The sequence below is a fragment of the Mercurialis annua genome, linkage group LG1-X (genome assembly GCF_937616625.2).
Source record: "Mercurialis annua linkage group LG1-X, ddMerAnnu1.2, whole genome shotgun sequence".
Taxonomy (NCBI): domain Eukaryota; kingdom Viridiplantae; phylum Streptophyta; class Magnoliopsida; order Malpighiales; family Euphorbiaceae; genus Mercurialis; species Mercurialis annua.
Genome location: NC_065570.1, coordinates 55,675,369 through 55,702,547, shown reverse-complemented (window position 1 = coordinate 55,702,547; position 27,179 = coordinate 55,675,369). Strand labels below are relative to the sequence as shown.

Genomic DNA, 27,179 nt, shown 5'->3' with positions numbered 1-27,179 from the left:
ATGATACTATATTTTTTTTGAATCAATTCATCTTATCTAGATAAAATAAATTTCGAAATATTTATATTTTGTCCTAAACTACCTATTAATTAGAGCCAGATGGAATACTATTTTTTAAGTATTATATAGCAATTACTATGATCAGAATGTTTGGTAGATAGTAATTGACTTGGTTACTTTCATTCCGAGGTTAGATTAAATTTACTAATTTTTCTTATATCTTTTCAAAATTCCTCGTAGATATTAGATAACCTCCTTCAGAGAGATTTTGGTTAAAGAAAGGGAAGAAAGCATAATAGGGAGGACAGCGAGTAAGATGTTGAACTCTAGTGATACTTAAAAATTTAAAAGAAAAATAGCCTGAAAGGTGATGATAATTAACCCTAGATATTTTCAAAAACAAAAAAAAAGACCCTAGATAATAACTATCATATTCATCAGATGCTTTTTTTGTTTTTAACACCGACATTCTACCTGCGATTATAAATTCAGGTACCAAATCTCCAAATTCATTGCGGTACTTCAGAGTTCAGACCTCACTCCAAAGACTAGCTTCTACTCTGATACAAACCCTAACGTTCTGCGCAAAGGAATTTTTAATCCGTATTCAGAACCCCCAAAAGCCTGCCTAGTCGGGTGCGATTCTTTCTAGGCTCACCTACATACTCCTCAACTTCAATTGCAGCTCGAAAAGTGAGCCTGTAGCCTACGGAATCAAAAATTGTTCATAATTAATCAAAAATCATTACATAGACTGTTCACTTAGGGGGGGTGATTAAATATTTAATTAAATCAAATTAATCAATTGTTTGGTTATTTTGGCTAATTTGATAAGGATTTTTGGTTAATTTGAATAGTTCGGTCGGTTCAGTTATGGTTAAATTTTTAATAATTTTGGTTAACGGAATTAGTATAATGAATCCGATATTTTTTTATCTTTAAACTTTTACTTTTATTTTGGCTTAATCTATACTATATATAAAAGCACGGATGGGGGGGGGGGACAGGCAAATTTACTGAATTATCCTTTTAAATTTATTATTCATTGGAGGTTTTATGGTCATTAGTTAATTAGTTTTTAATTAAAATATCTATTTAAGTGTTAGAGTTAGAGTTAGACAAGAATTGGATATTGATTTGGATAAGAAATTAATTAAAAACAATGTATCTAAACAATAATCGACTCATTATATATCAACTTTAATACTTGAGAATTTATCCAAATAACAAAGATTTGAAACCCTAACAATTTAAAGACCATGCAAGATAAAGATTTGAAACCCTAACTACTTAAAGACCATGCAATTGAAAAGAGTTGTAGCCTCTCAGGTCTGCCGCATTCTTATGGCTTTTAGGTTAATGGTAGTAGAGTAAAATATGGATTAAGGGAGAGTAAAGATATCGACTAAGGGGAAAAGAGTTTTTAAGGCAATTGTATCAAATCATAATAGTTCGATAAAAATAAATAATTACTTCACTAATATATATAGTACTGCTGTTTAAAGTTTTTTAATTTAATTATTAATTAAAATATAAATATAATATTTAACGAGCTGTTACACTACGAGTCACGTGTAAAACACGTAAAGCGACTATTCGATTATAATTAAACAATAATTATTCTATCTAAATTTTAGCTAACTCAAATTATTTTTAATTCAATTAAAATACTCTCCTATTTTATAGAATTGTCTACAATATTTTTAGATACTCTTCTATTTTGTAGAATTATCTATCTTTCATATTATATTAAGATGTGCATTCTTTTAGTAAAATTATCATTCGAATTCATAATTTTAATTATTCTATAACTATTTAGTTGCTAAACTATTATGGTGTTATTAAATCAATTTAGCTATAAGACACATTTATTATAATATTGTGCGAGTTTCAATGCGTAATTTTAATTGGGTACCAAGTCTTTTAATGGTTGAAACCGAACAAATATTGATTTCTATCTCAAGGTAATATATACCAAGTCTTATAAAGCACATATATCTCCAGTTATAATTAAAACTACCTGCTATTAGTAATTAGATTAAGCAACATTTTAAAAAAATGTCACCATAATAATGTCACAATATACCATTTTTGCTGTAGTGAATTAACTAAATTAAATTCTCCAGTTATAATTAAAACTACCTGCTATTAGTAAATTACTCGATTGAAATATATTTTAGAAACAATTATGTTTCATAAGTTACACTAATATACGTTTGGCGGAGTATTTTTGAAACGCAATCTATTATGGCTAAAGGGGCACAGATAAAAATAGGCAATGGGCAGGATACTTGTGTCTGGGATAGTCCGTGGCTAGGTGGTGAAGACAGTGGTATGATTACAACTCCTATGAATGGCAAATTGATTAATACCAAGGTTTGCATTCTGTTTGAAATGGGTAGACGTACCTGGGACGTTGGTTTGGTGACAGATGTGTTCAATAGCTGTGATGTGAACATAATATTGGAAATCCCCTTAAGTAGGAGAAACATCCCGGATGCATGGTGTTGGAGGTACGAAGTGAGAGGTGTTTTTTCGGTTAGGAGCTGCTATAGAGCTCTTCGTGGGGAGTTTTCATGTCATTATTCTCAGGTGTGGGGTGATAGTTCCCCTGCACATCAGAAACTTCCTTTGGCGGACGTGCAAGGATTTTTTACCGACGGCGGTAGCTCTCAGGCGGAAACAGGTTTTTATTTTCGACCAGTGTGCGGTTTGTGGAGGTGGGACTGATTCTGCTTCTCACCTCTTGTTCTCGTGTGAGGTGGCGAATGGATGTTGGAATATTGCTACTGTTCCGGTGATGACATCTGGTATGGCTATGGGTGATTGGGTAGCAAGCTGGTTTGGAGTTCTGTCGAAGGAAGATTGTGCATTGGCTGCGTTCATATGTTGGAATTTATGGTGTAACCGTAATAGCTTGGTTTGGAGCAATAAGGCGGGTTCTGTTGATTCAGTGATGGCGACAGCAGTAGCTCAATTGGCAGCATGGAATGTTGCTCATTCTCCGGCAGCAGCGATGAGGAATGTCCAGACGTTTGACGGCGATGGTCGGATCAAATGGCAGCCTCCTGCAGTTGGGTTTTTAAAGGCCAATGTGGATGCAGCAAATTTTTCTAACAACCAAGGTACAGGTTTGAGTATTGTTGTTAGAGATTGGGAGGGAAAGGTTTTGCAAGCCCGTCATGTTTGTTATCCGGGCTGTGTCAGTCCGAGGAATGCGGAAGCCATGACTATTAGAGAGGCGCTGAGTTGGTTGAAAGATATTCCAAATTTAGTGATTGAATCAGACGCGAGGGATTTGATCTTAGAAATTCGGAATCCTAATCTCTTGGAGGCGGATATTTTAGTTGGCGATTGTGTGCATTTGGCGAAGCAGTTTTCTAATATTATTTTTTTGTTCGTGAGTCGATCTGCGAATCAGGCAGCGCATATTATGGCGCAGAATGCCCGTTCCATTTCAGGTCATTAGGAGTGGTTTAGTCGCTTTCCTGTATTTCTCACAAATGTAACTGTTTCGGATTTCTAATAAAGTTTATTTTGATCCTAAAAAAAAAAGTTACACTAATATACATGAATTAAATTGTCTTAGCATGTCAACTCTAAACTTTTGCATATATAAATTGCATCATATACGGAATTTAAATTGCCTTATGAAAGTTTTTCAACTTACGGGTTTTTTGCTCGCTTTCCTTGGTTAGATAGTAGTGAAATGGACATTGGGTAGATAAAGTAACACTAATCATATTATCTAAATTAAATAAATATTATTCATGTAAATTGATTTAAAAAAAATATATTATATTTAATTCTAATAGAAATACTAATTAATTTAATATTGATCATAAATAAAATAAATTACTAATAATAATGAATTTAATTTATACATAGATTGACAAGTTACGTTACGAGCCACGTGCGTAGCACGTTATGCGAAACTAGTTTCTTAAAAAACCTCCACCTTGCATTTTTTTTTTTCGTTTATACCCTGACCTTGTAAAAACACCATTTGTACACAATTTTGAGTTTTTATGTTTCATCTCTACCAAAAGCATTAAATTGTACTCTTTTCATTTGAAAAAAAGTTTAAAACAATCTTTCATTTTTAACTTATATACGAATTAGATATTAATGTTATTAATAGTACAAAAATACCATCTTTTTCAAAAAATTAAAAATAATAATAATTTTTTTTAGTTTTTTTAAAAAATATTTCGAATTTTTTTTAATTTTTTCAACTTTTTTAAAAATATTTCCGACAAAAAAATTAAAAATAATAATAAATTTTTTTAGTTTTTTTAAAAAATATTTCGAATTTTTTTTAATTTTTCCAACTTTTTTAAAAATATTTCCGACAAAAAAAATTAAAAATAATAATAATTTTTTTTAGTTTTTTTAAAAAAAAATTCGAATTTTTTTTAATTATTTCAACTTTTTTAAAAATATTTCCGACAAAAAAAATTAAAAATAATAATATTTTTTTTAATTTTTTATTATTTTATCAAATTAAAAAAATTAATTAATTATTTGGATGTATTTGATTATTTTTTAAGTTTAAGGATTTATTTGTATATTTTAAAATAGCAAAAAGTATGTTTTAAACTCTTTTCCAAATGAAAAAAGTACAATTTAATGCTTTTGGGTAGAGATGAAACATAAAAACCCAAAATTGGGTACAAATGGTGTTTTTACAAGGTCAGGGTATAAACGAAGAAAAAGTGCAAGGTGGGGGTTTTTTAAGGAATTAAGCCTTTTATTTTTATCACTTTAGCCAAATTAACAGGCTTTAAATGGTTTACTGTTATATTACGAAGATTTTAGTTTTAGGCACCGTTTGGATTGATGGATTCTAAAATCCATAGATTTTAACAAAATCAATAGATTTTAAATCAATGGATTTTAAATGTATGGATTTTGAAATTCCATCGTTTGTTTTGCATACAAAATCAATGTATTTATGATGTAATTTTCCTTCCACTCTTTTTTGGTTCAATAACTACAATCTATAGATTTAAAATATCTTTTCCATTTCTACCCTTAATTATATATTTAAATATTAATCATTTTATAGTAAAAGACATTTCTTTTTATAACATAAGATCAAGAATATTAAAATAATATTTTATTATAATTTATTTTATAATATAGTAATATATCAATAAAACCATTCAAAAACTATTATTAATTATGTCATAATGCACTAATCATATATGTAATCATATACGGTTCAAAATAATAACATAGCCATTTAATAAATCATAGTCATTTTTTTTTATTAAAAACAACTTAAACCAGAAGAAAGAAAAAAAAACAAAGGAGCTAACTAATACTATCCAGAAGTGCTTGCATAACCACTACTTTGGAATGAAGATGGACTAGTATGGTTTGAATTTTTGTTGCCCGCGGAATAAGCACCATGAAAAATATTTGCAGAGATGTTTGTATAAACAAAAGTTAAATAAAATGGTAGAAGAAAAAAATGGTTAATTAGGGTTAAGGATAATTTAGGAATATTAAATTTTTTCTAGGATAGTTTTGGAAAAAATCTAAATAGTATAACAATCCATCATTTATAGAAAATGGTGAATTTAGACTTTCCCACCTAAGAGGTGGGAAATTAAAACCTTCAAAAATGATGGATTGTAGAAAATGAGGGAATTCAAAAATCCATGGATTTTGATACTTTTTTTTTTAACCAAACGATGGATTTTGTCCGAATCCATGGATTGTTTAAAATCCATCGTTTAGAATCCATCAATCCAAACGGTGCCTTATTTTAGTTATTTCAGTTGTTTCGGTTAAATATGTAAACAGTTTAGTTATTTTGATTATCAAACAGTTTTCAATTGAACCGACTGTTTCATACTCCTATGTCCACCAAATCACGGTAGACAAAGCCAATAATATTATTATCATCACATGTATACAATTATTGATATCATTTGTTTTGTTTATGAATTTGAATGAATTATATTGCAAACTAAGAATGATTATAATTCTTTTATCTATTTACAAACAGAATGTGTTGGGAAAATCAAGCTCCACCCTTTATGCTATTGCACTCTTAGCCTCAGGCCAAAGCTCCACCATAACAGGCACTTATGCGGGACAGTATATTATGCAGGTAATCTTTTTGTATGAATTAACATTGTATTATAAATCAGTTAATCAGCTTTATTTTTTATATTGTGTAAAATTGAATTTTCAGGGTTTCTTGGATCTTAAGATGAGAAAATGGTTTAGGAACTTATTGACTAGGTGCATTGCCATCACGCCTAGTCTTATTGTTTCGACCATTGGTGGATCACAGGGAGCTGGTCGTCTCATAATCATCGCATCGGTATTTATTATAGTCGGAATTACAAACTACAACTAGGGCTGTGCATTCAATTCAAACGAACCGAAACCAAACTAAAAATTTCATTTTCTTTAACTCGAACCTAACTAAAAAATTTGAAATATTTCTAACAACAATTTGGTTGATTTTTTTGGTTCTGTTTGTGTCAAATTTGAATTAATTATATTTTACCATTAAAAAATCAAACCGAACCAGCTAACCAGTTTATTATATTAACTCGCACTGCAGATGATACTCTCATTTGAACTTCCATTTGCTCTGATGCCACTTCTTAAATTCAGTTGTAGCTCTACCAAGATGGGGCCACACAAGAATTCAATTGTCGTAAGTCATTTTGCACACATAAATTAAGAAAATTACCATTCTTTTTACTTTAATTCCGTCTCAAGACCGAATTTAAAATCTCACAGTTCTGAAGACGACGATACAAAATTTATGGTATATTTTAAAATTCTTGTGCAGATAATAGTGATCTCGTGGATATTGGGTCTAGGAATTATTGGAATAAACATATACTATTACCTAAGCACAGCCTTTGTGGGATGGTTAATTGACAACAATTTACCAAAATTTGGGAATGTGTTGATTGGAATAGTAATTTTTCCTCTAATGGCAATGTATATAATTGCAGTAATTTATCTTACACTTAGAAAAGACAGTGCAGTAACTTTTATTGAGCCATTGAAGGATGGTCCGACCCAAATGGAAGACGGGTTAGCCAAATCGGATGATCCATTGGAGATGGATCGTCTGCCTTATAGAGAGGATTTAGCTCACATTCCACTGCCTGAATAGAGTAGTTTAAATTATTCTATAAGAGGTTTGTTTTTTCATGTATGAAGTGAAATTTTGTTTAGTTTGATTTTGGACATTTTGAACTCTAGCTACAAGTTGGCTGATGAAAATAATTTTGGACATGTTTGCTTTCACTTTTTTGACATTTTGTTATTTTAAAGTCTCTATTTTAAGATAATCAAAGACAAGTTAATAATTTATTATTTAATAAATGAATCCAGAAATAAATTATTGTAACTAACCACAGAAATTAATTCATTTTCTAAATCTAAATGTTAAACCCTAAATTCTAAATGCTAAATTACAATGGTTTTATAAAATGCCAACTTCAAAAAAAAATCATAAAATGTCAACTTCCTGAAAAAAGACAAAAAATATAAAGAATTTGATAAGTTAGCATTTGAGAAAAGAAAGCTCACAAATGGAATAAATCTGCAATCTCTTTCGTACACACTCTCTATAATTTATTAACAAAAAATTCTATCTAATTAAATAAGAGTAAATGTGACTTATTTTTATAATTAGTTCATTTTATTTAGATGAATTAAATTTTAAATATTTTTATTTTATCTTAAATCACTTATCAATTAGGGATGAATGTATTATTTTTTAATCCTTACACAAAATAGACTTTATCTATTTTTAGAAGACAAATATAGTACTAATTAATATGACATAAGAATGTTTGGTACTCCCTTTATCCCGTTTAAAAGGTGACGAATGAGTTTTGTACCAAGATTAATAAAATAAGACAATATTTTATTTTAACTTATTTACACCTATCAATTAGCAGAATCTCATCTAATAATAAACTAAATGTATTACAAATTCAATGGCATTAGTGCATATTAACATAATTAAAAGGCTAATTAACAAAGTCCAATATAAATTGATAAAAAAACACGATATTGACTTTTTAAACGAAACATGTAAAAATGGAATATATCTGTTCTTAAATGGGACAAAGAAAGAATATAATAATTGAATTAATTATTATCATTCCAAGGTTAAATTAAATTTTACTAATTTTCTCTTAAGATTTTTAGAATTCCTCTTAGATATTAGATAACCTCAACTCCTCGAGAAAGATTCTGGTTAACCAAAAATAAAAAAATTAGAAAAAAAAATAGTGATACTTCAAAAATTTAAAAGAAAAATAGCCTGAAAGGTGAGAATAATTAACACTAGATATTTTAAAAAAAAAAAATTAACTCTAGATAATGACTATCATATTCATCAGAAGCTTTCAAACAGAAATTCTATGCTGCGATTATAGATTCACGTACCAAATCTCCAAATTCATTGCGGTACTTCAGATCTCAGTCCAAAGACTAGCTTCTACTCTGATACAAACCCTAACGCCCTGCACAAAGGAATTTTAAATCCACATTCCGAACCCCCAAAAAGCCTAGTCAGGAGTGATTCTTTCTTGGCTCAGCTACATCATCCTCAACCCTAATTGCAGCTCAGAAAGTGAGCCGGTAGCCTACGGAATCAATTGTAGAATAACTAATTTACATTAGGTTTCCGGTTTCAGCCTAAGCCGGAGCTAGGCCTTGATACAGACCTCAGCATTTGATTGAGACTGGGCTGCGAATTTCCAGAGGCATTGAACATGACATTTGATGGAGCAGATGATGATGGTTGTATCGCTGCCAAGGGCAGTCTTGGCCCTAACGGAAACATTGACTGCGGTTGTGGTTGTTGTTGTTGTTGTCCCCGTTGTTGCATATACGACATGTGGGGATGAAGTTGTTGATTGTTGCCGTATGCTGAAATGCTTGGTTGCGAAGAGGACGGAGGCATGATTTGTTGCCTACTGCTGCTCATGTTATTATTAGCCATGGAAGGAGAAATGCCTGCCTGATTCATTTGAGAACCCGCACTGCCAGCTGGTCCAATCCTGGTAGACAGAACACGGGCCCGCTCAGCAGCAAACCTCTGCCTCGTCTTCTCCACTTGTTCACACTCTCTCATAAGTACGGTTTCCACCTCCGCAAACTGTTTCAGCTTCAGCTCCAATCTCTTCAACTGTTTCAGTATAACAATTTCTTTTCAAGGAGCTTGATAATAGAAATACTACATATGGAGGAAGATATGTTTTTTTTTTTTTCAGCCTATGAACTGGATTGATTTTCAGTACAATCAATTTTTTTAATCAAATGAGAAAAACATAAGAATTTGACAATGTAAAAGTAGCAGCATCTTTTACCTGATGATTAATGATATTAGCAGATAGCCTTTGAATTTCCCTCTCTTCGTGATCCGCAAACAATTTAGCCTTTGTTGCTGCAGCAGCAAGACCAGCTTTTGCAGCAGCTTTCACTTTTTCTTCAGATAAAGAGTCGCCATCTGCCTCGTTTGGAAGGCATGAACGGTTGAGGTTGTCTTCTGAAAAATAATCCATAGAAATAAATTGGAAATGATGCAGGAGAATAGGAAAACCAATAAGAAATACAACATAATATGAACAGACAAAGTAACAACCATGACTTACCTCTTTGTTGAATTGAATTTGCAACTTCTCCATGAAAACTACCTTCTCTACCATGTAATCTCTCTGAATTCATCCTTCATAAAAGCAAAAGGAAATACATCAACTGAGAACATATATGTATGATTACATACACATCTGCAAATCATCCTTAGAAATCATTAGATGAACCAGGCAGCAAGTATATCAAGTTGTCTGAAGAATAAGACTTACCTATGGTCCTCCGACAATGTTGCCAAGGATGCATGGGCACAAGCTGCAGCAACTCTTGGTCCAACTGCCGAGGCCAGAAAGGCCACCTAGAAAATTTTCTGCTGGTTAGATCCATAAAAAGCAAAGAATGAAAAGGTAAAATGGAAAAGAAAAAAAAACTCATCCAGTGACGGTGTTGTGTCCTTATCACCATTGTAAAAACTCTCTCAGTAACTCACCATAGAATGAAAGCGGAATCTTGATTATTATATACAATATTAATTTTTTACAATATCTTATTAGTTGAAGAGAACTAAGCAGATGAATCTTATAGAGGATCCAAGGTAGAGATAGTTAAAAAGAGACAAGTTTTTAATTTGAGACATAAATGGTGTCTAGTTCAGTTGAAACCGGTAACTGATAATAAATGACCCTAATACTTAAATACAATGTCTTATGCCTTTTGGTCTTATTGTATCCAGTTTTTATTACTCCTGTTACAATATGCTCATAAGATGCAAAAGGAACATCATGGGAGGTGGTCAGAGAATTTCAGCCATCTCAGCTCTAGAAGTGCATCTAAATGTGTCTGTTTTATGATACTGCAGAGTACTGGAACCTTACCAAACATAAGAAAAACACGATATAGAACACCCCATAACAAAAGACCGCTTATATGCTGTGGGCTATAGTTATTTCTAAAAGTTAAGGTTTTTCTAGCATCTTAATGTGAATATCATTAGATTCATTACTCTCTAGATCGAAAAATTTAAAAGCTTTCAGTCATAATTGTAAGGAACAAATACAGAAGAAAAAGGGCAGAAACCTACCAATGCCATTACTGGATTCCCTGAATTTAAAAAAGGAATGCGACTTTCAGAATCAGCATCTTGGGCCCCGGATCCTATAGAGATAATAGAAATTCAGAAAGTGTTGCAATCACACGATCATCACTAATATTTGAATATTGAAACCATATTTAAGTGTATAAGAACACCTGGTAAATCACCATTCGAACATGAACGCAGTCTTCCATTATCATCTCTCTTTGATGGGTTAGGCGACTTGGAATTGCTAGGAACTTCAATATTTTCCAACAGGCCATCTTCCATAGGAAGACGAAGAAAATGAAGGATGCATTGTGATTTTGACTTTGATCCAACATGTTCTGCAATTTCGTTCCAGTTGTCATTGTAAATTTCCATTGCCTCAAGCAGCAGTAGTGTTTCCTGATCACTCCAGCTTTCTCCATATAAATCACCATAATCTTTGGTGGGATCCATCTTTATAAAATCTAAGCTTGAATGGCCAGTCACAAACCTCCCCTCATGGAAGCAGTTCGAGCATAGCAGTACATCAATCTGTTTAAATGAGATGTGAATTCGTCAAAGTAACACATTAGAAAAGGCCAAGATTGATTTCACCTTCACGTCACTCAAAGGCTTTCAGAGGCATTACAGAAGTTGGTTTTTGGTACAAACACAATTCTTTATAGACCCACATCGTCCAATAACCTTTTGTACATTCTTTATTCAATTAACTTGGTGATCAATCAAACATGAATCAAACATTCATTGAAATGATCAAGTTGAAATGCCCAATTCCGGGCCATGCAGCCAAAAGGGCATTATAAAGTTCTTCATTTACATGTACAGTCAAACAATTTGACGATAAAGCCGTTCAGCACCACAAGTGATTCTTTTACCATAAAAAGATCATAAAAATTATAGATAAACGAGAAGAATATAATTAAAATAAATGCTTTGAAATAGAAAGTACAGGCAAAGAACATAATTTACCTCTCTTTGTGACTGATAGTATATACCAGGTAGACACTGGGAACAATAAGTGCAGTAATTTTCAGATAAACGCTCTCGAATTTTGTTGTCCAGGTCAGAGAAATCATCATGATATAGCAATGATGAATAAATTTCAGCCGCCTTGAGCCTACATTTAGGCTTGTCGAATTTGATCAAACTATCAATTGACTTTAAAGCAACTGAAGGCACATGAACCTCACCATTTGGATCCTCTCTTAAGTAAGAACCACCATTCCAAGATTCATTACTTGGTGCTTCGGCACAGTAGTTGATGATTCCCCAATGATCAAGAAACCTAACAATTCGAGTTAAATCTTCATTTTCAACACCAACTACCAGTCCCTGACGATCAGAAATAGTGATCATCCTCTCTGGATTCTCCATGTATTTAGCAACAACATAGTTTCTACACTCCATGTATTTTTCAGGTGTATGATTTGGTGATTTTCCAGAGAAAAAATGCGGCACCACTTGTCTTTCCAGTCGATTTACAGTGGCTGGTGAGAACCAATCTGAACACACAAAAAAAACTCAATAGTGACTCACCAAAATCAATAGGACCGTGCATTATCACATGAAAAGAAAGGTTTACGCCAATTCAATGGAAACAAATTACTGTTCGAACCACAGGAGAATGCTCACAAGGCCACCGATAGATAGAGTAATACATATATAATAATTTTCATAAAACACCATATCATTAGTGTGCATGTGAATGCCAAATAAATTTATTTATCTGTATTGTATGGTGCTGTCTATGAGTCCAGCAACACATGACAAAACAAGAGTAGGTTTGAAGTTCTTTGACTAAGGTTAAAGTGTATCTACTGACCTTAATCAAGCAATCTAGCACCCATAAATGGAATATAAAACTTCACAACTTTTTTGAAGATTAGAACTTAAAGCCATGAAAGCAGTAACCTTCACAAACACTCGAACTCGAACCAGGTAAATGTTGTAACCGAAGGACATTAAATATGTCCCAAGTCCTCATTAAATAAATGTAGTTAAAGTGACACTTGCAGCAGGGCATCAAACATGCGGCCTCACATTCAAAGGACCCAGTTCCTTGTTGGCATCAATTTAAGTAGAAATTTCCAAAATCTTTCTACTCTTCTCATGTCCATTGATCATTTCTACCCTTAGAAGTGACATTAAAAGTTACATCTAAACATTTTAAGGAAAGAAATTCAAAAATAGCAGTGATATCACAAAATCTCATCATATAAACATAGCTCCAATCAACAGAAAAGAAATCCACTCCCACACTCTCAGTCTTGCAGCAAGGACACTAAAAGACAACACATTAGGCATAATAAACTTAAAAAAGAGTGAAATAAGTGCATCTGTTCAGTTTCAATCAATTGAATAATGATGTCATTCATAACATTCCAAAGCAGCACACTACACATAGCAATAAGTCCAAATTCTATAGCAAAACAAAACATAAATGAATTCTTCTTCCGCATAATAAGTAACTGCACAAACCATACCATATTCATCATTCAAGTGACAAAAACACAAAAACAACATATAAGGTCAATGCTACATTAAATAGAGAGAGTGAGAGCCAGTATACCCGAATGCATAGGAACAACATGAATCCTACTCCCAAACCGTTTAACAACGCCCTTCCCTTCCATAATCACAGGAGGAGTAACCACATAAGCAGCAGCAGAGTTCCCTCCATCATCAGCACCCGTAAAACCCTCAGCGGGCACAGCAGAAAGCGCCTGCAGCTGACCGTAAGACACATTCTCCAGATTAGGCACTTGCCCTCTATTACTACTACTACTACAAGTATCCCCACTCGAATTGGCCCTCTCCAAAGCGGCAATAGCTGAAACAGAGACATGAGGTCGAGTAACACCCAGCTTCGTTACACAAGGGAAATCAGAAATGCGGAGCGCAGTTTCCGCAAGGAGCAGTTCAGCTTGGAGATCGGAATGAGTGTGGTTAGAATTAGGGTTAGGGTTAGGGATAGGGTTAGGGTTGGGAGCGTCGGAGTCATAATCGTGATTGTTAATATCGTCATCAAGGGCGTCGTCTTCGTCTTCGTCGTCGGGGTGTTCGTGTTTGGGAGGTTTGCGGGTGATGTGAGGGTCCCGTTTTCGCCTCTTCCATTTGCCTCTGCCATCTGAAATAAGAGAAAAAGGGTTAGAATAAAAGAAGAAGCAAGAAGAGTAAGAGAGGGGTTTAAGGGTAGAAGAAGAGGCGGGTTTATGGGAAATGGAGTGGGTTACCTGAAGAAGGGAAAGAAGGGGAAGCTGCTGGCATTGTTGAGTTGAGTTGAGTTGAGGAGAGGGAAATGTGGAGATGCTAGTGTGGGGTCTGTTTCGATTGGAATCAAACGGACGGATACAAATCAAATTGATGCCAACAGATATATTAGATTAGATTGATTGACAAAATTTCAAAGATTAACTCTTTTCTTTCTTTGCTCTCACTTGTTGTTGCTTTGTTTGTTGGCGTCTTCATTCTTCAATTATCAGTTTCTTTTTTTTTTCCCCATAAAAAATCGTTTAGACATGGTGCAGTTGTTGGTGGGTCCATATATGTGTGGTCCTTTTACACGCTCGTTTCGCGCGTGCATTCCATTCGCTTTTTTATTGCTTAAAAAGTACTACTCCATCCGTCCCGGTAGAGTTAGAAATTTTTTTGTCCCAAAATTCTTATCCACCTTCAAAAAATAACTAATTTTTACACTCAATTTTTTTATATTGCCCCTATTTAAAATCCACTAATAAGTAAATTGAAAGTAAATTGCAAATGGACCCTATATTAAATAGGGGTATGGCAAGAAAAGTAAAAAAAAATTTACAAAACCTATAAATAATAATTGGTTTTCAAAACTGTGTGATAAAAGTAAAGTAGACAACTTTATTAAGACAGAGGGAGTACCCAAGAATAAAAAAATTAGTTTCTAATTTTACACAATTTCGTAACTATTAGTATTATTTATTTAATTTTTAAAAATATTCCTTATACAAAGGTATTAAATAATTTATATTTTTACAATCGACATCAAATTATAGTCACAATATTATATAAGTCTCAAAAGTCTATTATCTAATTTAAATTATAGTAAATCTAAAGCTAAACAATAATTCTTCAACTAAAAAAAGTTATTATTTTACAAATAAATATAAATAGATCAATTTATTTTAATAAAATTACTTTTTATGTAATATGCATTTATGTATATATTAGTTTTTATTCTAAAGATAGAACTACCCTACAAAATTACTAATTTTTAAAATAATTTTAATCATTTTTTATTTTTGCTTTAGCTTATTTATATGATTATTATAATTTGAAATGTGTTTTTTCCATCCTAAAAAGTTTTTTAAAAATATTTGTTCACTTTTGGTAAATTATGTATTTGAAATAGAAATTTAAAATATTTTAATTTAAAATTTATTATTCACTTTTATAATTTAAGAAAAAATTTAACCATAATAGTTAAAAGAAATATTTATGAAAATATAAAACATTAGTTAATTATATTGTATGAAAATGGTTAACCACTAGTAATTAACCGAGAATAGCCTCATTCATTTTTCTTTAGCGCATGCCTGAATTCAGTGAGAAAAGAGGCGCGCCACCGGCAATTATTTATACCCGTTTCTGCTAACGGAAACCTAACCTTCACCGGAAATGAAAAGATCAAGACCTCAATTCCCACTCTCCACCCCCGCCAAATCACCACCACCACCACTGTCCCCTCAAACGCCACCGCAAACCATCAAAATCACCTCAAAAAAATTAAAAAAGACACTCGTAACTTCCGCAGCAACAAACTGGACCCGGCTCAACCTAACCCAATCAGAACTCTCACTCCCACTCACATTCCCAACAGGCCAAACATTCCGCTGGAAACAAACAGGTCAAAGCCAATACACCGGAGCTCTCGGCCCCCATTTAATCTCTCTCAAACACCGAAACGACGACGTTTACTACTATATTCACAATTCTCCTTCACAATCCGCCGCTGAATCCGCTCTCCTCGACTTCCTCAACGTTAACATTTCTCTGACCGATATGTGGGCCGAGTTCTCGGCGTCTGATTCCCGTTTTGCTGTGCTTGCAACCCATTTGAAAGGGGCTAGGGTATTGAGACAGGAGCCGTTGGAGTGTTTGATTCAATTCCTTTGCTCTTCCAATAATAACATTACAAGGATTACTAAAATGGTGGGTTTCATTTCCTCTTTGGGTAATTATTTGGGAAATGTTGAGGGTTTTGAGTTTTACGAGTTTCCCAATTTGGATAGATTAGGTTTGGTCACTGAGGATCAGCTTAGAGAAGCTGGTTTTGGTTACAGGTAATCTCTGTCTCATTGTTATTTAATGATCATTAGAATTTTTTTTTTCTGTTTCTATTTTATTGAGTTTTGATGTTTTGTGAAATTAGGGCAAAATATATTACTGGAACTGTAGATGCTTTAAGATTAAAACCCGGAGGAGGCATAGAATGGCTTGCGGCTCTTCGTCATTTGGAGCTTCATGTGGTGATTGATGCACTTTGTACATTACCTGGAGTTGGTCCCAAAGTGGCAGCTTGTATAGCTCTTTTTTCACTGGATCAACATGATGCTATTCCTGTTGATACGCATGTCTGGAAGGTATTTTTCTATAAAAGATGTTTATCTTTCATTTCTTAAGATATAAAATCACATGCAAATTTGGCTTTGCTATCGCCAAGAAACTAGTTTCTTTGCTACTATATGTAACTAGCTTAATTAGAATGTTCAAGTGAAATTAGATATTTGCTGTGGGACAAAAAATAGCAACATTAGAATAAAGTTGTATTATTTGTTTCTTGAATTTAATTGCAGTGACAGCCTTTAATATTTACCTCTGACATGATAACATAAAGTGTTAGCCAACAAGGTAACTTTAAAAGAGATAATACTTAATGTTCCAGCGGGTATCACCTTGCTTATTGTCCTGATGTAGTAGGATGTTTTCTTATAGTTGCGGTTCTGATAATTTTATGAATATTACCTGCTCCATGCATATTACTTACAGCCTGGGATAATGTGGTATAATGCTATATTTTTCACTGTTAAAGGTAGAACCAAATAATGAATCGTCTTAATTAGATATGAAATTGACATGGTATCTACAATCTAGTAATTCTTGCATTAGCCTTAATTTTGTTTCATTATGCTCTTCTTCTTCTTTTTTGGTTTACAAATTAATATCTCAATATTTATGGGGTTTGCTTAGATTGCTACAAGATATCTCCTACCCGAGCTTGCTGGTGCGCGCCTGACACCTAAGCTATGCAATCAAGTGGCAGATGCATTTGTAAGCAAATATGGCAAATTTGCTGGATGGGCACAAACTTTACTTTTCATTGCGGAGTTGCCCTCACAAAAATCTTTGATACCATCAAATTCTTGGACTACCAAAAAGACCAAATCTGCTAATAACAAAGACGATGAAGCAGGCAGTGGTAATCTACAATATAACTGAACATTGCATGAATAAGATTCAAAAATAGTTATATGAAATTTGACTTTTATGGCTACGTTTTTGTGATACTAACTGCTGAGTACTCTACATGCCTCCTTATGTCAAGAACAGAACCATGGACTGAACTGCGTTAAAGATATCTTCGCAAGCAAAGAGTATGGAAAATAATTTTTGATGGCATGTGAACTATTTGCTGGAGGGTGATGTTTAGACCAGGCACACTTACAGGTTTGTTCAACAAAACATGATATGGATATATATTATAAATTTAGATTTCTTTTAAGTCAGTAAGCGTACACATGAGGACACCGCTCGTGACCAGTGCTTTAAGTGTTTTAGGTGCTGATCTAAATTTTTAGTTCTTTAAGATTTTATTGATCTGTTTCTGGCTCTTGAAATTAAGTGCTTTATGCTTTGAGTGTTTCCTTTTTTTTTTATTGCTAATGATGCATACATGCTGATTCCATTAATTAAAAAAAAAAAAAACTTCAGTCGAGAGGAGTATAGCACGAAACCCAAATGCGATACAATGTAAATATAGTTGGTACAAACTGCTGTTCCTACTTAATTTATCCATCTAGAACTGAGAAATTCCAGGTAGTGATAAGGGAAGTGGAACTTTACATTGGACAGTACTTGAACTATTTTCATGCCTTAAATCTTCACCAACATTTTGGCACTGCATGCTTTGTCTGCTGCATGTTAGAATATTGGTTTCATGGTCTCCTTTTGACGTATGATAAATTTTCCATCGCTTTCTAACCCATCTTCTAAACTATTAAATATTAACCTGTGATTGGACTTTTAGACCTTGCCACCGGTAAAAAGTTTACGATGCCCTATTATGTTACAAATCCTTTGCACATTGTTGCCCAGGACCTTTATCATTATGTAAGTAATGCATGTCAAGTGCTATCAACCAAGACAGATCGTTGATCTCTATTATGGAGTGATTGCTGAGTTTTATAGAATCAAGTTATATGCTCTGAAATTTCTCTCTCTTTCTTGTTTTATTCCCCCTGTAAGTAAAAAAATACAATGAAAAAAGAATGTGTAGTTGAGTATAAAGAGTGTCAAATTAGAATTAAAACTATCTAGACGATGATGACATCTATAGAAACAACTCATCATCCATCTGCATGTAAAATCCAAATTTGAGTATAAATATTTGTTGAGTGGCTTAATCAGGAACTTCTGTCTGTCACCTGCATTTGGCATCCACTAGCAGAGTTTTAGGGATGCCTGGACATGGGTCACCGTTGAAAAATTGATTTGATCTGAGGATCGTACACTTCCTCTTCCCCCTACATGCCTAAGAAATCATAACTGCAATTAGCACTGCATAAAGTTATGACAAGATACATGATACGCCACATTTTCATCAACACAAAAAGCATGAAAATGGAGATCTGGATTAGGTTATGTTTGTTTAAGAGGATGAAAAAAGTGAGACTTTGAATTTTGAAAACTTCATGGTCTGGATACAAAATAAGAGGAAAGCACACATAGACTATTGTTCTCAAAATTCCAATTATTCACCCTCTAAAATATAACTTTATTCTTGCTTGGGGAAAGAAGAAAACAAACATGTGAATCTCTCAGGTTCTGTTCTTTGGTGGAATTTGTTTCCCCAGGTTCTGTAAACATTTCCAAGAAAACAGGAAACTTTTAATCTGTATACTCTTTCTTCTGAAAATTTTATAATTGGGATTGCCTTTATTTTTTTTAAATAGACTTCAAGGTGCTGCTTATTTATGGTTTTCCTAGTTTTTATTCAAGTCTAGTAAATTCTTGGTTTGATTGAAAAGTAGAATTTTATAGATTTAGCATCCCAATGAAGGATATCCTGGCAGATTGTTTTTTCTATGCCGTGGGCTATGAAGAGGGTGCAATATGCATATGTTATTTTGTCATTGCAAGAGGATATTTTCATGGTTTGAACTTTGACCTCAGGTTTACAATGAGACCTGCAAAAATGAAAATAGAAAATTGTTTCTTTGATCCTTAACTGCTCATTGAAACTCCTTTTTTTTCTTGGTGTTTTTTAATTCCCTTATCAAAAGATTGAAGCAATTAGAACGACATGCTTTTCCTAAGCTTTCTCCTATTGTTAAAAGAAATTTTCTTTCCTTGATCTCAAAACTTTCAATTTTAAAAAGTCTCACCTTTTCTACCACAGCTCTGGAATTGGGCGAGTGGCACTTTCCAATGGCATAATGTTCGCAGTTACCTTCAGGAGTTCCGTAGCTTGAAAACTGAATTCTGGAAATGTTCTTGTCTGGAGGACAAATAAGCTGAACAACAGATGAGTCTGATTCCGACACATGGCCACATACTTTTGAGATAGAAACAGAGTCTACAGTGATTCCTGGGGGGTATCCCTTCTCTTCTTCTAGGAGAACCAATAGGTTGCCAGTTGGTTTGAGAAAAGAACGAGGTATATGATACCTATATTAATAGTTCAGTCACTAGTAAATGATGGATTATAGTTGAAGAACCAATAGGTTACCAGTTCCTAGTTGGTTTTTAAACAAATGTCATGAAGTGAAATTGTAAATGTTTTGGAGATTTGGGCCAGTAGAAACTTTGCTTGTGAGGTTGATATATTTTATGTGAGACCTTATCTAATATGTGCAAGATAAGACCCAAATGAGTTGCATAAGTAAAACACTGTGGTTAAGTACCTTGATTGGGAAGGATTTCCCTTGGAAGTATTAAATGAAACCCAGTAGCGGCCTATACTTTGGCCATTAATCCAAGCTTCCCCCTTTCCCATGGAATGAAGGTTCAGTGCAAGTGGGTCATCTCCTGTAGGTGCATCAAAAAAAGTCTGCCAGTTACAAACAAGAGAAAAAAGTTAGGTTGATGTTTTTGGTCATAGTAACATAAATGAACATATATTTTGCTTTTGTTAGTTATAGAATGTTATATGTGATAAAACAAGATTAATTTTCTATGGCCTGTTCATTTTATGTTTAAAGTGAAAGTGTGATCCTTCTGATCAGTATATTTAAGTAATATCCTGTCTTCCTTGGCCTTGTACCGAGATTAGACACCAAGATATTGCAATAGTTATTCAAAAATGAAATTTTATACCTTATACCATGTGAGTGGTTGAGCATTGCCTCCAAATTTGTTCCAATGAACTTTGTTCAATCCACTGTTTGTGTAAATTTGAAACTTTTCTCCTGACAACCCAACCTTCAAGTAGTTTTAAAAGGAGCAACGTAATCTCATTATTTGCAGAGTTTATGAAATGTAAGACGCAGGTAGTGCCATTATTTTAGGCATAGATGTCTATGATTAAACTATTATCTAAAAATTGTCAGTATAAATAAAGTGAGAATTCAAAATATGGTAGGATTATCCTAGTTATGAAATTGACATTACATAGGTGAAATGGAGTACCTGATATCCCCATGAGGAACTAGTGAAATCCTTGTTTTGAACATGCAGCCTACGTAATCCAGCAATCTTACGCTCAAGATATGCTCCTGAATTCTATGCAACAATTATGTGACTTATTAATGTTTGATGAAAGTTAAATGGCTATCAGAATTATTTTGAGTTTTGAGAATCCAAAGAGAGCAAAGAACAGGGACTGAAAGTACCGGGAATCCCACTGTTACACTTAGAAAGGCAAATTCATTTGACCCATTTTTAAGATGAACTGAATTCTTTAGGGTGAAGCTTGGACTGTCGTGATTTCCATGAGCAGACCCTGAATAATACAATCATTTAATCATGATATATTTGATCAGGTATTGAAAGAAAAAATACTGGGAAATTTTAAAGGAAACATCCTTAGAATGTTGGGTACAGGAATAGTTCATAAGAAACATCCATAGATATATAGCTCTCAAACACTTAAAGACAGGGCTTGCAGTTTTCAAGCAACAAATGGTGCAAATTGCTCAATACAGCATTGCCTTGGGGTAGTTACTGTCATCTGTTCATAGAAGATCTATGGCAGCAATTATTAATACCCTGGCCTATGTTGGATATCATGCATGCTAGCTGGTTGCTTTCTTTTCATACATCTATGCACGACAGTAGAAAATTAGTCCAACACAGATTCGTATTTTCATTATATGTATAATGTATATGCTTTCTTAGATCAAAAATATTCATATCTGCAATAAATTTGACTTTCAAATAGCATCCTCTATAAGGGAATATTTCTATGGCTCAAATTCGAGATCCTTGTTTTAGAGTATATGGAGTATAGAAGCTTACCAGCGTATACTCCATTAACATATGCATGTAAAACATGTCCATGTGAGTAGGCTTGTATTACAGATTGAGGACCGGGGAAGTGATTTTGAAACCTGCATTTTACAGGATATGACGCATTAGTTGGTGTTGTAACTTGGGCATTCTTGATTGACATTTCTGTTTTAAAGTATCTGAAGTTCATAACTCATTTGTGGTTTACCTTAAAATGTACCAAAGATAATCAGAAGTATCTTTTGTTGTGCTCAGGTGATCTAATAAAGTTTTTGCTCTTATAGAAGTATTGTCATATATAGGGATAGTTTCTCTGTATTGTTCCCATGTTTCTGTTGAGTTGAATTCATGGCTCGATGTAGCTGACCTTGTATTGTACTGTGTGTTTACCTATTCAAAGCAATTCAACAAAAGAGAATCAGAGAACAGATGTTGAATTACTCAGACCATGTAGAAGTAAGAATATTTGGTAACATATAAGCCAGACCCCATGATGAGAAATCAAGGAATAGACACTTAGACTTAACTTTACCTTTGCTGTATTAAAGGTTATGGTTTTGCAGTCTGGTAGGATGCTGATTGACTTAGGAGGCAACTCATATGACCTATTTTGGAAGAGGATTTTCACATCTTGTCTACTATTATTGTTCACCAGGAAGGCTGCACAATCCCCTGAACTTTCTCTAAAAACATAAGCCTGAATAATGGAAGAAATTTAACCAATACATAGTCGTTACTTGTGTGTTGTTTAAAATAATCAAAGTGTAACTTGCAACCTTCAGGATAGAATTAGTGAAAACTTAATTTTCTTACGTGTTGTAGTTGACCCAAAGAAAAATTCTGCTGTGTTCCTCTTATTAGAGTCTTTGAGCATGACTTAATTGTGGCATGGAGCTCTTTTAGATGACCCCATTTAGGTTGCCTGATTAAACCTGAAATTTTAAACAAAATAGTGTTACGCGTGCATGCTACTGATTAATGTGAGTGAAAAATCTTTTAGAACTACATACCGTACTCATCAAGTGGTGCTTGATCATAGTAACTTGTTATTGCAAATGCAGAGCTTGTTCTTCCAAAATTGGTTCCTCCGTGATACTACAATTGATCATATTGTGTGGGAAGTTTGTTTTTGCACATTTGTAATTATTAACACATTAATATATAAATATTTAGTTCTTAAATGAATTTGTGTTTTGATACTAAAAAAAAAGAATAATAAGCATCAAGTTGTGAACTAAAAAAGATGAGATGCAATGCATTGGGCTGATGGATAGAGTTGTAGATGCTATCATACCATATAATAGTTCACATAGCTCCCATTTTTCGCAATAAATAAAGCAACATGAAATGCTATGTCTTCAGCTGTTCTTATGTATGGCTCTCCTCCGAAAACTTGATAGCTTCATGAAACATAAATGCATTAGTTGGTTTCATCTTGTTGTGACATTTGGCTTGCCAGATTGGTCTGGCAAACAGAAATTTTTAAGCAATTTATTTCGGACGTACAAACTTGTCCAGTTCTCCGTCCACATTGATGGTTTATTTGCCGAGTTGGGTCCTGTGAACGTTTCTCCACATCGCATTCCATTGCATGTGTTGATCTGCAGAGTCGATGACTCAATTTTGTTACTGTAAGATAATATTATATGAACAATTTACTATGACGAAATGAAAGGGTTAATTTGGCAAAGAGACCCTGTCCACAACGAAACTATTTGGATATTACATCCATACATGCATATTTGTATTCTTTGTGGTATATGTGTATGCAAGTGAAATGATGAATCTCTTATTTTGAAATTTGTAGGGGACTTGATTATGGTCATTTCAAATGCTGTGAAAGTAATTCAAAGACAAGGAACTAACCACCGGATCAGGAGCATCGGATTGTTTACACATCACCCAAGGGACACCGGTATCGAGCGCCACTGACATGTTTGCAGCCCAGCGAACATAACTTGGTCCTTTCTCGTGAAATGCTGCTTCAACGTTCTCGTACTCGTTCTCAATCTGTATGCGTACAATTTTTAGATTATTGTGAAGAATATGTTTTGCTGGGAAAATAGTTATGCAAGAGTTTGCCATTGCCGGAACCTGTGAAATTATTATTGGCCCTCCTTGTGAAGCGTACAAATTGTTATACTTCATCATGTTTACTATTTTGGTGACAAACCTTTCCATGTGCTTCTGCCATTATAAAATGTCAAATTGGAGTTAGAAAAAAATCTGCTGTTCAATATTCTAATTCTGTACAGTGACCAGTAAATGTGAGCTGCTTTGATCACTCTCTTGAAAAGAGAGTTTCTATGTCGCACCAAATCTTTTTGAATTCTACATTAGCACGTTACATTTCCATTTTCAGTATCATATTTTTGTAAAAATGTTCTGCGGTTTTCAGTTTCGGCTGCTTCAGTGTCTCTGTTTCAGTGATACGTAGAAGAGATGCAAAATTAAGCAGATATTAGTTACCTTGAACGGTTCATTATCCGATCGGAAGACAATGCCCGGGATGTCATGCAACCAAAAGGGTAGCCCCCTGCAGAATTCAATTGAGTTCATTACTCCTTTGGTCGTCCTTATTTAACAATGTAGTATAATGAGACTCTATGATGCTTTTGGTAATTGCAGAACTTTTAGGATTTTCAAGATTTTCCATTACACAATCCAGTTGAAGTAATGTTTGTGTGTGGAAAAATCAAACCAAATCAAATAATTGAAATTAATTGATAAATTTAGTTATGTTCAGTTTAATAATACAAAAATAGGTTAATGTCTTAAAAAAAATTCAGCAATTTTATCCTTTTCTTTTTCAATGTAACAACGATTTATAATAAAAGTGTCAAATTAATGCATCAACTTTCTTTTTGTGCCAAATCGATACACTATTTCAAAATCTTGTGTAATTTGCTAAGATGAAAGCTGAAAAATAATTTTCATGTCATCAGCAAATGATATATTGACACGATAAAAGTTGGTGTATAAATTTGACATTTTTATAAATCGTGATTAAATAAAAAAAATGTGTAAAGTTTGTGAATTTTATGTTAATCTTATAAAAGTTAGATTTTTGATTGAGTTTGGTTTTGAACATAAAAAAGTTGGTTAAATTTTTGTACAAATTGAACCAAAATAACTGAATTGAATGAAAAAAAATGAACCAAACTGATTAGTTTGGTTTGGTTTAGTTTAAAACTTTTGAGTTGGTTACAATTTGGTTGGAAGTAGTGATGATGATGGGATTACCCGTAAGTCCATTCAGCCTCAATGAAGGGACCAATTCTGAGGGCAGCATAGAGACCTTGAGCCTCAACTTCTTTTAAGAACCTCACTAAATCCTTTCTTCCATCAAACTCATACTGTCACAAATATAACAAGTTACAAAAGAACCCAAATAAAAATAAACACAAGGCATTTTAGCCAAATTAAAATAACACCTGTCCTTGCGTGGATTCATGCAAATTCCAAAATACGTAAGTCTGTATAACGTCTACTCCTCCTTCTTTGGCTTTTGATATCAAAGATGGCCACATCTGTTCATTATTAAAAAATATTTTTGATGTTAATTGCTCATCAAAGTTCAAACTGAACCAAATTAAACTGCAGTTTGTTTGATCGATAAACATCCATACTTCTAATAACAAGTTTAGAAGTATGGATGTATAGTCATTAGTGATGTGACAAGAGAAGCATTAGTTTGATCCATCAATTTAATTAGATACAATTTCATTCATTAAGATTAAGGTCAAATAGATCCAGAAGTTTATAATTTCAGGTTAAATGGATCCAACTTGTCTTATTATTTGGATCATTTGATTCTATTTCATTTGTTCTTCTGTTTTTATTTCTGTACGTACAGATAACAATACCAATGGGATTCTTATATGTGAACAAATTAAGTAAAAATAAATGGTTGGAGACAACCATGACTTACCACACTATAAAATTTCATTCTTTTTCTAGGAAAAAAACTATAATTCTCTCAAAACAAACATGCACGTAGCAAGGGTAACAAGGATAGTATCCAAACTATTATATTTTTGCAATTTGGTTACCAAATTTTAATTTAAAGTTTAGTTTTAATTCGACGAGAGATTTTCTGGCAAAAAATACACATGTGTCAGCTGAATTTTATTCGAAAACTTGTCATATGTGCATAATTTGACCTAAAAACTCCCATTTAAAATAAAATTATGAATACTTGAAAAGTTTTTAAGGTACTACTATCAAAATGCAATTGTCACTTACCAAGATCCGGCTGCCACGTATGCAATTTGACTAGAAAAACTTCATTTGGAATAAAATTAAAGTTTAATAAGTAAAATAAAACGAAACAAAGTTTGGTTACCGGAAATAAAAAAGAAAGTTTTTTTAAGTAAGATCAACTACCCCAAGTAACAATGATTCAGTTCATCTTTCTTTGCTTCCAAAAAAGAAATATAGTTTCAACACAATCTAATTGAATTAAGTACTCACTCAAATTCAAGAATCCATTAATAAATAGTAAAAATAATAGTATAATAAGCAAGCACCAAAAAGACCATCTTACCTACCCATTAAAACTAAAATTTGCATGACTTTGTTCATCTCTTTCATCAATTAAACTTAAAACATGCAAAAACACAAACTCTTAATATTAATAACCAGAAGAAGAGAAACAGTGAGATATATACGTACCTCAGGAGTGCTACGAGGATAATGAATCGACCCGGAGAAAAGAATTCGACGTTCGCCATCGACGATCAAAGCTCGACCATCATATGTTACATTGCTTCCCTTTCCTTGGACAGTGATGATGATTATTGCTAGTGAAAACAAGGCAACCCTAGAGAGCATGCATACCATCTTTAGTTGCACTTGTAACAACTCCACAGTTTAAATACTCTATTTAATGTTCTTCTTCACTCTATCTTAGAATATTAAAATACTACTTCTTAATTAATTTCTCAAGATATATGATGAAAACAAACTAACTGTTTTTTCTTCTTTTTCTTTTAATATTTTGTGTATGTATGTATGATGAAGAAAAAAATCTGTTAGGATAAAGTACCTAACAGTTTTTCACAAACCGAAATCAAATTTGTGAATATGTCACGTTTAGTCTGAATGCGCTCTTATAAATACACTTTAAAAAGAATTGGAGATCTCGAGCTCAAACCTCTATACGCAAATATAATAAGAAGTTGAACTACTTTCTATTATGTAGTTATAGAAAAATATATCTTAATCAGTTAATAAATTCTGTTTAGGATATTTTTCTATAAATATAATTATTCAGTAGTTTTCCATTATTTATTTGCTAGTAGATATGATTTCACTACTAAATCTAAGTTGTATCTTCCTTTTCCAATCTTTCTTTCTATTTTATTCACTAGGTAAATAAAATAAGATAAAATTTTATAATATATCAGAAAATTGTGGGTTCCAATCATAATTATATCATTTTAACGTAGGCAAAAATAACTTGCTAATTACTAATTACCTATATATCACATAGTTTATATAAGATAAAAATGTCTGATTAAATTTAGAATTTACGTGAAGTAAACTATTTGTGAGTTTACTAAGAAATGTAGTTTTATCTTAAATTCTAAGTTAAGTTTATCTCTATCTTGTTACAAGTTCAGAGTTTTACATTTTTCTAAGAAATTATTTACAAAATTAAATAGATTAAACTAACAAACTCTATTTTTCTAGTATTCTTTTATTCTGGTCTAAACTTTCTAACAAATTGTGCATTCTTATGATTAGTAATTTCATAAGCTTTTTAATTAAAAAAGTCAAAGATAATAAGTCAAAAATAATAAGCTTGGTTTAAAAT

General features: G+C 32.9%; 4 protein-coding genes across 10 annotated transcripts; 2 read left to right on the top strand and 2 right to left on the bottom strand.

The window, feature by feature from the left end:
- Positions 1-5,870: 5,870 nt before the first annotated feature.
- On the top strand, positions 5,871-7,284 carry LOC130015234 (metal transporter Nramp7.2-like). Its single transcript, XM_056104990.1, has 4 exons — positions 5,871-6,121; positions 6,206-6,337; positions 6,584-6,679; positions 6,818-7,284. Exons 1-4 carry the CDS (start codon positions 5,951-5,953, stop codon positions 7,148-7,150), a joined length of 732 nt encoding a protein of 243 aa, XP_055960965.1. The 5' UTR covers positions 5,871-5,950; the 3' UTR covers positions 7,151-7,284.
- A 1,073-nt stretch (positions 7,285-8,357) lies between these two features.
- LOC126657934 (SWI/SNF complex subunit SWI3C) lies at positions 8,358-14,152 on the bottom strand. Its single transcript, XM_050352618.2, has 9 exons — positions 13,900-14,152; positions 13,236-13,793; positions 11,636-12,168; positions 10,834-11,197; positions 10,667-10,740; positions 9,858-9,943; positions 9,648-9,721; positions 9,363-9,541; positions 8,358-9,181 (listed from the first exon to the last, which is right to left on the bottom strand). The coding sequence occupies exons 1-9, from the start codon at positions 13,931-13,933 to the stop codon at positions 8,684-8,686; spliced, it is 2,400 nt and encodes a 799-aa protein (XP_050208575.1). The 5' UTR covers positions 13,934-14,152; the 3' UTR covers positions 8,358-8,683.
- A 1,052-nt stretch (positions 14,153-15,204) lies between these two features.
- LOC126683382 (N-glycosylase/DNA lyase OGG1) lies at positions 15,205-23,627 on the top strand. 2 transcript variants are annotated; one of them, XM_050379265.2, is made up of 5 exons: positions 15,205-15,978; positions 16,068-16,278; positions 16,886-17,114; positions 17,246-17,362; positions 23,169-23,627. In XM_050379265.2, the coding sequence occupies exons 1-4, from the start codon at positions 15,314-15,316 to the stop codon at positions 17,266-17,268; spliced, it is 1,128 nt and encodes a 375-aa protein (XP_050235222.1). In that variant the 5' UTR covers positions 15,205-15,313; the 3' UTR covers positions 17,269-17,362; positions 23,169-23,627. The 2 variants fall into 2 exon arrangements, with proteins under 2 accessions (XP_050235222.1, XP_050235214.1); XM_050379257.1 differs by having other exon boundaries at positions 17,241-17,362.
- On the bottom strand, positions 17,639-26,464 carry LOC126683335 (beta-galactosidase 16-like). 6 transcript variants are annotated; one of them, XM_050379205.2, is made up of 20 exons: positions 26,036-26,457; positions 24,796-24,891; positions 24,605-24,717; positions 23,831-23,897; positions 23,456-23,548; positions 23,228-23,371; positions 22,868-22,962; positions 22,656-22,761; positions 22,372-22,456; positions 22,175-22,293; positions 21,894-22,058; positions 21,570-21,751; positions 21,371-21,462; positions 20,746-20,855; positions 20,543-20,635; positions 20,231-20,335; positions 19,819-19,964; positions 19,300-19,582; positions 18,340-18,446; positions 17,639-18,153 (listed from the first exon to the last, which is right to left on the bottom strand). In XM_050379205.2, the coding sequence occupies exons 1-20, from the start codon at positions 26,201-26,203 to the stop codon at positions 18,111-18,113; spliced, it is 2,412 nt and encodes an 803-aa protein (XP_050235162.1). In that variant the 5' UTR covers positions 26,204-26,457; the 3' UTR covers positions 17,639-18,110. The 6 variants fall into 6 exon arrangements, with proteins under 6 accessions (XP_050235162.1, XP_055960098.1, XP_050235156.1 ...); XM_056104123.1 differs by lacking the exon at positions 26,036-26,457 and adding exons at positions 25,607-25,645; positions 25,748-25,782 and having other exon boundaries at positions 23,228-23,548; XM_050379199.2 differs by having other exon boundaries at positions 23,228-23,548; positions 26,036-26,461.
- Positions 26,465-27,179: the final 715 nt, after the last annotated feature.